The sequence below is a fragment of the Macaca thibetana genome, chromosome 2 (assembly GCF_024542745.1).
Source record: "Macaca thibetana thibetana isolate TM-01 chromosome 2, ASM2454274v1, whole genome shotgun sequence".
NCBI lineage: Eukaryota > Metazoa > Chordata > Mammalia > Primates > Cercopithecidae > Macaca > Macaca thibetana.
This window is the reverse complement of record NC_065579.1, coordinates 1,624,837-1,636,902: the sequence shown is the minus strand read 5'-3', so window position 1 is coordinate 1,636,902 and position 12,066 is coordinate 1,624,837. Positions and strand designations below refer to the sequence as shown.

Sequence of the window (12,066 nt, the reverse complement as noted above, 5' to 3'; positions counted from 1 at the left end):
TCGCAGTCTGCTAAGTAACGGGTGTCTTCCCAGGCACTGGTGTTACCGCTTGACCAGGGAGCCCTCAAATGGCCCTTATGCGGATGTAACAGAAGGCTCACCTCTTGCCTTCTAGGTCACTTCTCACAATGTCCTTTTAGCACCTGACCCTATACCCGCCGGTTATTCCTTGGTTATATTAGTAATACAACAAAGAGTAATATTAAAAGCTAATGAGGCCGGGCGCGGTGGCTCAAGCCTGTAATCCCAGCACTTTGGGAGGCCGAGACGGGCGGATCACAAGGTCAGGAGATCGAGACCATCCTGGCGAACACAGTGAAACCCTGTCTCTACTAAAAAAATACAAAAAACTAGCCAGGCGAGGTGGCGGGCGCCTGTAGTCCCAGCTACTTGGGAGGCTGAGGCAGGAGAATGGCGTAAACCCGGGAGGCGGAGCTTGCAGTGAGCTGAGATCCAGCCACAGCACTCCAGCCTGGGTGACAGAGCAAGACTCCGTCGCAACAAAAAAAAAAAAAAAAAAAAAAAAGCTAATGATTAATAATGTTTATACTAATGATTGATAATGTCCATGATCATCTCTATATCTAATTTGTATTATAAGTATTCTTATTCTAACTATTTTCTTTATTATACTGAAACTGTTTGTGCCTTCAGTCTCTTGCCTCAGCACATAGGTAATCCTTCACCTACACATCTCCATATTTTTCTGCTGCCTGAAGAACTGCCTGCTTTTCAGCTGCAGTGAGAATCTGACTTAGGAGCAACACGTGAGGTCAAACACCTGATTTAAATTTTGGAAAGTTTCTATATACCTATGGGGGTCATCAGAAAATCAGCCTCTCTCCCTTTATTTGCTTAAGATCCTGTAATGAGAAGGGAACATGAACCTTCATAGCACCATTTCCATCAGGCATTTCCTGCAGAGCTAAGAGTGAAGTGGGTAAAGTGGGTGATACTGAAGATGGTGGAGCTGGAGGAGCGGATGGCATGATTGGAGGGAGTTCTGGATGAGGGAGATTAGAAGAGTTGGGACATTCAATAGCTGTCTTAGATTGCTCCTCTAGAATCTGCTTTAGCTCTGGGGAATTATTCCCTATGGGTTTGCCTGCCATGGCTGCTAAAAGAACTGGGTCCATTGTACAAAGCTGGTAAAGATCTGGGTTGTCTTGCAGGGCAAGGAAAACCTATACGTAGGGGACCTCAGACCATTTGCCCTTCTGTCTACAGAAAAGATATAATTGTTGGATAATATTAAAAGCAAGGCCCCCTCCAGTTGGTTTGTCTGTCCCCAGGATGGTAAGAAGACCATGCCTTTGTGCAATAGAATATGAGGCACTTTTTCTTCAAAGTCTCAGGGTTGAAGGAGTCCTAGCTCTTTAGAATGCACTCCAGAGGAGTGCAGGTTATAGATGGTCTGTTTCCTATCTAGAAAAAGAAGTGAGAAAAAGTCATCCTTTTAGTCTCCTTCCTTTCAGTGTGTGACCCAGCGTGGAGAAGGAAGACAGTGGGAGCGTCCCCCTGACTGTTTTCCCTCCTTGGTTCCTGGGTCCCGACACCTTGTTAAATGTGCCGCCCACGGTTGGAGGCGTGACCCTCCAAGCCATGGAACCAGAGAAACTAGAATATGAGATTAGTCATGCATACCCGCTCTGTCCTAGTTCTCTGTGTGTTGTTCCCCTTTTATTTCCTAGACTTGTGTGATCTGTGTGCCTCCCTGGAAAATGGATCTTGGGAAAAAAACATGTATAAGGCAAGGCTCCTTTAACAGAGGGAATGTGCTAGATTGGCTGTTATTATGGCCCGTGCTAAAGCATTTACCCTTAGAAAATGGTTTGGGTTAACTTCTGGACTTAAAAATCCCCTTACTAATTAAGTACTGTTTTTTTTTTTTTTTTTTTTTTTTTGAGACGGAGTCTCACTCTGTAGCCCAGGCTGGAGTGCAGTGGCCGGATCTCAGCTCACTGCAAGCTCCGCCTCCCGGGTTCACGCCATTCTCCGGCCTCAGCCTCCCGAGTAGCTGGGACTACAGGCGCTGCCACCTCGCCCGGCTATTTTTTGTATTTCTTAGTAGAGACGGGGTTTCACCGTGTTAGCCAGGATGGTCTCGATCTCCTGACCTCGTGATCCGCCCATCTCGGCCTCCCAAAGTGCTGGGATTACAGGCTTGAGCCACCGCGCCCGGCCTAAGTACTGTTTTAATTGGAGCCAGAATAGGTGCCTTAAAGGGACTAAAGGACCTAATGGTGATTTTCCTGCTGATGGGACAGTATCAGGACTAAAATTTGGCTGCAGAGGACATTTTACTCCTAATTGTTGGGATAGAATTTTCCCATTCACAGAAGCAGCATAAAGAAAGCTGCAAAATGGAAAAATTGGGAAGCTACAGTGGACCAACAATGTGTCCTATGGAGGGGATTTCTATTCCCACGAGGTGGCCCTGTTGGCTTAGAAATACCATGCGCTCGGAGAGGAGCAATAGTGAGTGACCTCACTGTGGGGGAAAGAGGAGGCCCTCTGTTCCTAGAAGATGGCAAGATCCTGAGCTATATCCATGGTTACTGCAGCGTTTCCTGATCTTCCCTAAAAGGATTACTTCCCTGGGCTGCAAAAATTCCATCACATTTGACATACAGAGAAAATAAGAGACATAGTGATCACAGACAGAAAAAGAAGCTAGCTGGGGATCCTTTACCAACACGTGGGCAGGCTATTGGAGGTTGAGTCCAGTCCAGAAGCATTTGAATAATACAAGGGTGTGCATCTCCAGAAATTCTCAATTGCTTCAGAACTTTTCCTGGCCTCATGGCATGGTTAGGTTTCCTTATGAAAGGAAGCTGGTTGGAAGCATGACCAACGTGCCCAATGACCCATGGGTATTGCGGGGGAGTCTCCATGTTCTCCCCAGTAAGCCTAACATCCAAGTCTCTAAGAATGGCAGCCACACTAAACGTGTCTTTAACTGGCTGATGGATGCTTGTTATTGATTTGATTTGATTTTTAAATGAAGACCAAGAGCCTCAGAATTAAAGGACAGATTTTGAGTCCACTCCTCTACTCACCGCTCCATTGAATGTTGTACCTTGGGATTCCGGATGAGCCCCCAAAAATGATATGGCTCCATTATCTAGGGAAATACCCAGGGTATTTTGTCTTGTGCCAGGCTCCTTTGTCTCCAGCACTTTGGGAGGCTGAGGCAGGTGGATCACTTGAGGTCAGGAGTTAGAGACCAGCCTGATCAACATGGCAAAACCCCATCTCTACTAAAAATACAAAAACTAGCTGAATGTGGTAATACAGCTGCATTGTCTGGAGAAATACCCAGGGTCCTTTGTCACATGCCAAAAAAATTAGCAACAAAGACACACATAGAGTGGATTAAGGAGTGGAAAGTTTAATAGGCAAGAAGGAAGAGAACAGCTCCCCCAAACAGAGGGAGAAGGGCTTCAAATGGAATAACCTCCTTTAGCAGAAACAGTTGGTTATGTCAGGAGGGCTCAAGGAGGTGGTGTCTGATTCGCATAGAGCCCAGGGGATTGGTTTGACTAGGTGTGGCTATGTGAATGCCACACAGATGAACAGGCAGTTTTAGAGACGCATAGGGGAAGGGATGGGGGGGTGCTGTTAGATATGTATAGGTGAAGATATGGGGGGTGCTGTTAGAGATGCATAGAGGAAGGTATGGGGGAGGGTGCTGTAGAACTTCCACACCCTCTCTGTGACACCACAGGAGCTCATCAAACCTCATTGTCCAAGAGTTTCTATGGAACTTAATCTCCAGCTCACTCATTCCAATTCCTAGAGGTTGGTGAGTGGCTCTGAAAGTTCCAACCTATAATAACTTGGTCTTTCTAGTGACCAGTCCCATCTGGAGGCTAATCTAGTTGCACCACCCTAAATCACCTCATTAGCATAAACTCACATGTGATCAAAAGGGGCTTATTATGAATAACAAAGGACACTCCTATCACTCAGGAAATTCCCAGGGTTTTAGGAGCTTTGTGACTGAAATGGGGACAAAGACCAAACATATTTCATATTATACTACAATATCACTGCTAGATTCATCTTTTCTTTTTTTTTTTTGAGAAGGAGTCTCACTTTGTCTCCCAGGCTGGAGTGCGGTGGCGCGATCTCGGCTCACTGCAAGCTCCGCCTCCCGGGTTCACGCCATTCTCCTGCCTCAGCCTCCCAGTAGCTGGGACTACAGGCGCCCGCCACCACGCCTGGCTAATTTTTTGTATTTTTAGTAGAGACGGGGTTTCACCGTGTTAGCCAGGATGGTCTCGATCTCCTGACCTCGTAATCCACCCGCCTCGGCCTCCCAAAGTGCTAGGATTACAGGCGTGAGCCACCGCGCCCAGGCTCATCTTTTCTTTTTTTTCTTTTTTCTTTTTTTTTCTTTTTTGAGATGGAGTCTTGCCGTATCACCCAGGCTGGAGTGCAGTGGCACAATCGCTGTCTCCACTCACTGCAACCCCTACCTCCTGGGTTCAAGTGATTCTCCTATCTCAGACTCCCAAGTAGCTGGGACTACAGGTGTGTGCCACCATGCCCAGCTAAATTTTGTATTTTTAGTAGAGATGGGGTTGTGCCATGTTGGCCAGGCTGTTCTTGAATTCCTGACCTCAAGTGATCTGCCCACCTTGGCCTCCCAAAGTGTTGGGATTACAGGTGTGAGCCACTGCGCCCGGCCCTGGATTAATCTTCTAGAACCAATGGCTCACATCTGTCCAAACTACTTACCAGGTTAGCTAGAAGCATCCCCTCTCTTGTAATCCTTATGTGCTGTCTCCCTGTGAGCATGCCCCTTGAGGACAAGGATTTCGCCTTACTTATCACTATATTACCAGTGCCTGGAATAATGCTGCTCATCCATTCGTAGGTTTTATCCATTCAGTTAATATCTGTGATGTTCAGTAAATATTGAATAAGTGAATAAAGTATTCAATGAAAGAACAAATACGTGACATCGCTCTTACCAGTTTAAATGGTGTGGTTATTTTCTTTTTCGTATATGAATCTTTTGCTCAAAACATACCTACTCATTGTTTCCTGAACACATGATTTACCTTGCCACCTCTGTGATTTTGCTCACCAATGTCTCCAGTTTGTAACACCCTTAACGCTCTTCTCTGATAATCAAAGACCTTGACCTTTAAGGCCAAGGCAAGTACTAATTTCAGTGTGAGCATTTCCCCAACGACCCATGATTTCAGTGACTTAGTCTCCCATCTTCTATTATTTTTATGGTCTCTATGTACTTAGCACACATCCCATATACATTTTCTATTTAAGGATATATTCTATCTTCCCAATTAGATTTTAAATCTCATGAAAACAGGAGTCCTATTTTATTTCCGTATTTATATTCAATTCCTAATCTAATACTAGAAGCTCTCTCTCTCTCTGTCTCTCTCTCTTTCTCTCTCTAATGTATATATATATTCTCTTACCCAGGCTGGAGTGCAGTGGCATGATCATAGCTCACTGCAGCTTCAAACTCCTGGGCTCAAGCAGTCCTGCCACTTCAGCCTCTTGAGTAGCTGGGACTACAGGTGTGCACCACCACTCCTGGCTAATTTTGTATTTTTTGTGGAGATAGTCTCGCTCTGTGGCCCAGGCTGGTCTTGAACTCCTGGGCTCAAGCAATCCTTCCACCTTGGCTTCCCAAAGGGCTGGGATTACAGGAGTGAGCCGCCATGCCCAGCCATAACAAGCATTTAGTAGTTTCTAATGATGGTTAGGTTTTTTGCTTTGATACCATCATCATAAAAGATCTGGGGCACTCTTGAAACCTAATTTAGGTTGTAATTGAATAATGAAGCTGTTAAAATATGACAGTAACATTTCCATGTAACTTAATCCTGTATGTTACATTAATGTATCTGTATATATATTACAGTCATGTACACAGAGTCATAATTATACATGGTTGTTGCTCTATGTTGATGTACTATGGTTCAGTTTTCAAACGCGAATGTGATAGTGCATTCCAGGACACCTGTATTCACAGGATCAGTTCTTTGAAACTATATTTGGATGTGCAAGCTATTAAAAGCTTCTTGTACTGAGTGACCTTTCAGGCAGAGTGTAGATTGAGTGCTCATGATACTGCTGCCTGTTGCTGAGAGGAAGACAGCAGAAAATTCTGGATTCAAACATTTATTGCTTTTTTGTTTTGCTTTGTTTTTGTTTTCTTTCCTTTTGCCTTAAGAAGATGAACAATGAAACCACAACCCTGATATCCTTGAAGGAGGCAATGAAAAGGTTGCTGAGGGCTATAGGGAGGGAGCAAGCATGGGTCTGCTATTCTGGGAAGATGGGTAAGAGAAGAATGAAGAATAGAAATAAACAAAGAACTACAGACGTGCTCATTAGAATTCTGTCTCTATGGTTGGCGCCGTGGCTCACGCCTATAATCCCAGCACACTGGGAGGCTGAGGTGGGCAGATCACAAAGTCAAGAGATCAAGACCATACTGGCTAACATGGTGAAACCCTGCCTCTACTAAAAATACAAAAATTAGGCGGGCATGGTGGCGGGCACCTGTAGTCCCAGCTACTCGGGAGGCTGAAGCAGGAGAATCACTTGAACCCTGGAGGCAGAGGTTGCAGTGAGCTGAGATCGCGCCACTGCACTCCAGCCTGGCAACAGAGTGAGACTCCGTCCAAAAAAAGAATTCCATCTCTATGACAGTGGTTTAAGTCTTCCAGGCCCAAACCTATGTAAATTAACAATAAAGAAAAGTCTGCTCCCAGGTGCAGTAACGCCACTGAATGTATGCATGCGCTAAATTCGATTTACAAAAAAAGGTAAAAGGAGCTCACAACCTGTAGGAAAGAGAAAAGTTTGAAAAATATTTACAATTTAATGTGACTGACCTTTCAACGGTGATGTTCCTAAAGATCTGTGCAAATATGAAGGGAGGATCAACCAATTTTGCCTTTGACACTAGAGAAAGGAACTCTTCATATAGGGTCATTTAAGCTGGATCTTAAAGTGCAAGTAGGAGCTTATGAGGGAGAAAAATATGGGAAGGAATTCTAGGCTGAGGAAACTGGGTATGTGCCATGTGTAAGCCTGGAACCACATGATGTATCCAAGCAATGACAAGAGATGTCTCATGTATTGGTGACCAGGATGGGTGAGGGGACTGGCGGAAGACAGGAGCAAAGGGTGAAGGTCCTTGACTTTCCTGCCGAAGAGATCCAAGTTGCCTCTGAGTAGATCACTGGGCAAGCCAGGATAACGTCAACCATTTGTAATCAGCTGAGGTACAGAATCGGAATTGTGTTTTAGAAGAATGTGTCTGGAGGATGGATGGGAAATGGAAAACAGGGGTCCAGTTAGGCTACTGTGATCTTGAGTCCTAGTGAAAGATGATGAGAAACTCATTTAGTGGAGATGGAGAGGCAGGAATGGGTTAGAGAGACATAAATTGGGGAAAGAAGAAAAGTTGAGAATTATTCTGAGATTTCTAGTTCAAGGAATTGGTTGGATGGTGAGGTCATTAACGGGACTAGGGAACTGTAGTCAAACAAAACAAAACAAAACAGCCTGCGCTCAGATTTGCATGTTGGTTTAGATTTTTGTGGAATGGCCTGGGACTGTCCTTTGGTGAGAGGATTCCGAAGAACTGCAACTGTACATTTTTATACTGATTGACAAGCTAGAATTACTTTCTAAGATTCAAACTACAGATGACCTATAAGCAATATAGTCTTAAAGGTCTAGAAGTTAATACAAATAGTACATGCCAAATGACTTTTTTTTTTTGACACAGGGTCTCACTGTGTTGCCCAAGCTGAGTGCAGTGGCATCATCACAGCTCACTGCAGCCTTGGCCTCCTGGGCTCAAGCAATTCTCATACCTCAGCCTCCCCAGTAGCTGGGACCACAAGTGCACACACCACGACACTAGGCTAATTTTTTATTTTTTGTAGAGATGAGGACTCACTATGTTGCCCAAGCTGGTCTCAAACTCCTGGACTAAAGTGATCCTCCCGCCTTGACCTCCCAAAGTGCTGGGATTACAGGTGTGAGCCACTGCACCCAGCTCAAATCACATGGTTTTGCCTTGTAGACAGAAATTGCAGGCATATTAGGTCACACAGGCTTTTATTCCTACAAAGTGAACATTTTATACTGAGTTTTATCTATGTGTAAAGCAGTTGACATTTCTTCACAGTAATTTCTGAAGATGGGGGAGGTATTAATAGGTTAAGCTTAGGAGAGTTGAGTTTGACATTTCCATCTTTGTGGAGATGCACAAAACATATTGAAAATACAGGTCTAGGCCGGGCATGGTGGCTCATGCCTGTAATCCCAGCACTTTGGGAGGCTGGGCGGGCGGATCACCTGAGGTCAGGAGTTTGAGACCAGCCTGGCCAACATGGCAAAACCCCATCTCTACTGAAAATACAAAAATTAGCCGGGTGTGGTGGCGCCTGTAGTCCCAGCTACTTGGGAGACTGAGGCAGGAGAATCGCTTGAATCCGGGAGACAGAGGTTGCAGTGAGCCAAGATTGTGCCACTGCACTCCAGCCTGGGTGATAGAGCGAGACTCCATCTCAAAAAAAAAAAAGAAAAGAAAAGAAAATACAGGTTTAAAGCTTAGGAGAGATGTAATACCTGAAGAAGAATTAGCCTTGAGAGAAATTCAGAACCAAGAATAAAAGATGATCAAGCATAGAATGCTGGGCAGTCACAAAGGTATTCGGGTCACTGGGGACACGGAAGCTCAGAGAAGTAGCGTGTGTGTTGACTCATCACTTCCCTCATAATGACAATCTAGCTGGCTCAGACAAGTGAGGTGTGTCCTCCAGTCTCTGTGATTAATTAGACATAATGCTGGTGCCACAGCACCCTCTGATGGTCACGGCTGTTCAGAGCTACTCAAATCTTCATTTTGGGTTACAAAACTCAGCATTTCATTCACATCAAAGATGCCAATCATACAGGAAAACTTTTATTACAGTGTAAGACCTCTGCTGGGTATTGGGAGACAGGCATAAAGGTATCTAAGAAATAGTCTCTGATTCCTTCCCTCTAAGAACTTACAGTTTAGTTCATGAAAGGCTAACCCTAATAGCAAAGCAGGAGGTGGGGAGATGGGTTCACAGAGGCATTACTTGTAAGCGAGAAGTAGGCGGGCAAGGAGATCACCAGGTAGAAGGGGAATTTAACAAGGCAGTGGATTTGAGCTGATTCTGGAAGAAAGGATAAGAGTTGGACAACTAGAAGAGGGTAGAAAAAGTCACCATATTATATACTGGTCTCAGCACTAGCTAACTTTATGACATTAGGTCTCAATCCTCTTGAGACTCAATTTCTTTAATAGTAAAATAGTAAAAATGACTGCTTTACTTTTTGTGGTTGCTGTGAACACCAAAGTAATGCTTACATAAAATAGTCTTTAACGCATAAGATATAGCCCGGGCATGGTGGCTCATGCCTGTAATCCCAGTACTTTGGGAGGCCAAGACAGGTGGATCACTGGAGCCCAGGTGTTCAAGACCAGCCAAACATAGCAATTCCTGGTCTCTACAAAAAAATATTTTTTAAAAATTAGCCAGGTATGGTGGCACACAACTATAGTCCTAGCTACTCGGGAGGCTGAGGTGGGAAGATCACTTGAGCCTGGGAGATAGTGATTGTGCCACGGCACTCCAGTTTGGGTAACAGAGTGAGACTCTGTATTATAAAATAAATACATACATACATAAACAAATAAAGCATAAGGTATAATACAAAAACAAGACACGACAGGCAATTCAAGTAATTAGATAGTTCAAAGGTTTGCAATATATGGGATGAAAGGACAAGGATGGTGGCTAGAGAGAATGGCAAATGGAACCTTTTTTGTTGAAACTTTCAAATTCAAATAGCTACCCATTTTCCCTTCATAGTTTAAAGTAAAAGTTAAAAAAAAGTTATCCAAATTTGGTAGTGGTTGTAAATAATGTACTAGAGCCTCAGCTTAAAGCAAAACCTTAGTTTTGTCCTGTAACCTAAACTAACCCTTGATTCTGTTATCCTATAGAGTAGACCACAAACTCCAAGCGTTAGAAGCACAGTTCAGAGAACTAGACTTCACCAAGGATAACCTGATGCAGAAATTCGAGCATCATAGTAAGACTCTGGCAAGCCAAGCAGCCCAAGATGAGATGTGGACAGCAGTTCGGGCACTCGAGTGAGTATCAGTTGAGAAATCAGTGGGATTCTGTGGCTTTGAGAGCTTCCAGTGGTCATTCCAAAATTGAATTTTTTAGTATCTTTCCCACAATGGATTGTAAAGCAATTACATTTTCTTAGGTTATGTTTTTTAAAAAAGATTAATTTGCGCATCTCTTTATATGCCAGGAACTATGGTACATATCTCATCACAGGGTCTCTTGCTTGCCAAAGCCTTATTTGCATTAATTTCTTTTTCTTTTTCTAGCTTTTTTTTTTTTTGGGACGGAGTCTTGCTCTGTCACCCAGGTTGGAGTGCAGTGGGGCAATCTCAGCTCACTGGAACCTCCACCTCCCGGGTTCAAGCCATTCTCCTACCTCAGCCTCCTGATTAGCTACCATTACAAGCGTGCATCACAACACTCAGCTAAGTTTTGTATTTTCAGTAGAGACGGATTTCACCATGTTGGCCAGGCTAGTCTCAAACTCCTGACCTCAGGTGATCCACCCACCTCAGCCTCCCAAAGTGCTGGGATTACAGGAGTGAGCCACTGTGCCCAGCCTATCTGCATTAATTCTAAAGTAAGTATTGGCAGGGCATGATGGCTCATGCCTTTAATCCCAGCACTCTGGGAAGCCGAGGCAACAGGATCACTTGAGCTCAGGAGTTCGAGAACAGCTGGGGCAATGAAGTGAGACCCCATCTCTTTAAAACAAAAAAAAAAAAGGTAAGTATTTGAATTTGAATTTAAATTCTAAAGTAAATATTTTCTAAATTACAACAGCTGGTTCTCCTAGTGGGTTCATATTGAGTTAATCCTAAAAGAATTCATTTTCTGTTTCTATATATTTTTGACTGCTTAAGAAGCTCTCCATATTTTTTGTAGGTTCACTTCAATGGAATTGAATATTTTATACAGCTACGTCATTGAAGTACTTACCTGCTTGCATACTCGTGTGCTTGAGAAGCTGCCAGACCTGGTGAGAGGTCTTCCAACCTTAGCCTCTGTACTCAGACGAAAAGTTAAGAACGAGCGCATTAGAGTTGTATGGGATTCCGTTCTGGAGGAGTGCGGGCTACAAGAAGGAGACGTCACAGCACTTTGTACCTTCTTTATTGCACACGGTAACAAGGCAGAACACTATACTGACAAAGCGAGGCAGATGTACCTCAGGGACATCACGCTCCTGATTACTAACATGGTAAAGAACCAGGCTCTGCAGGACAGTTTGCTGAGGGCTGTGCAGGTAATTGAGAAGGGGAAAGCAGTCAGGACCCCTGAAGAGCAAAAGTCGCCCCTCAAAGAGTCGATACCATCCGTCAAAAACTAACCTGCTACCCTATGACCCGGTGATTCCACCTCCAGTAATTCATCTTGGAAATGGCCAAAAGTATACACAATGTATTACAGCCTTATTTTTATAGCAAAGAGTGAGGGGATGTGAAATAAATTATGGCAAATGGATACAATAGATACTTTCTGTGTAGCCATACAAAAGAATGAAGAAGCTCTTTGTGTAATGATATGAAGTTATCACCAAATGTATTGTTCTTTTCAAATGTTTATTTCCAATATATATTGCTAAGTGGAAAAAAGGTGCAAAATCAAATATATATATATGCATATATATAATGCATATTAGTTTATATATCCATAAACTTCTGCAGAGATACACAAGAAAGTGATAACATTAGTTGTCAGGAAAGAAAGTTAAGAGGCTAGGGGTCAAAGATAAGAGGAGGTCTTTTCACTGTTAATCCATTTTGTACATTTTCAATTTTGAACCATGTGAATGTGTATTACCTATTTAAAAAATAAATAAGGCTGGACATGGTGGCTCATGCCTCTAATCCAAGCATCTTAGGAGGTCAAGGTAGGAGGATCACTTGAG

At 43.6% G+C, this 12,066-nt stretch overlaps 1 protein-coding gene and 1 long non-coding RNA gene across 4 annotated transcripts in view; both read left to right on the top strand.

The window, feature by feature from the left end:
- The window catches only part of LOC126948015 (uncharacterized), a 340,440-nt gene that overhangs the window by 283,508 nt on the left and 44,866 nt on the right, over window positions 1-12,066 (top strand). The window lies entirely within an intron of this gene.
- Window positions 6,067-11,994, top strand: SMCO1 (single-pass membrane protein with coiled-coil domains 1). Of its 3 annotated transcripts, none has more exons than XM_050779212.1 (3): window positions 6,067-6,267; window positions 10,043-10,192; window positions 11,061-11,994. In XM_050779212.1, the coding sequence occupies exons 1-3, from the start codon at window positions 6,218-6,220 to the stop codon at window positions 11,503-11,505; spliced, it is 645 nt and encodes a 214-aa protein (XP_050635169.1). In that variant the 5' UTR covers window positions 6,067-6,217; the 3' UTR covers window positions 11,506-11,994. The 3 variants fall into 3 exon arrangements, with proteins under 3 accessions (XP_050635169.1, XP_050635168.1, XP_050635170.1); XM_050779211.1 differs by lacking the exon at window positions 6,067-6,267 and adding an exon at window positions 8,737-8,978; XM_050779213.1 differs by lacking the exon at window positions 6,067-6,267 and adding an exon at window positions 8,886-9,016 and having other exon boundaries at window positions 11,061-11,993.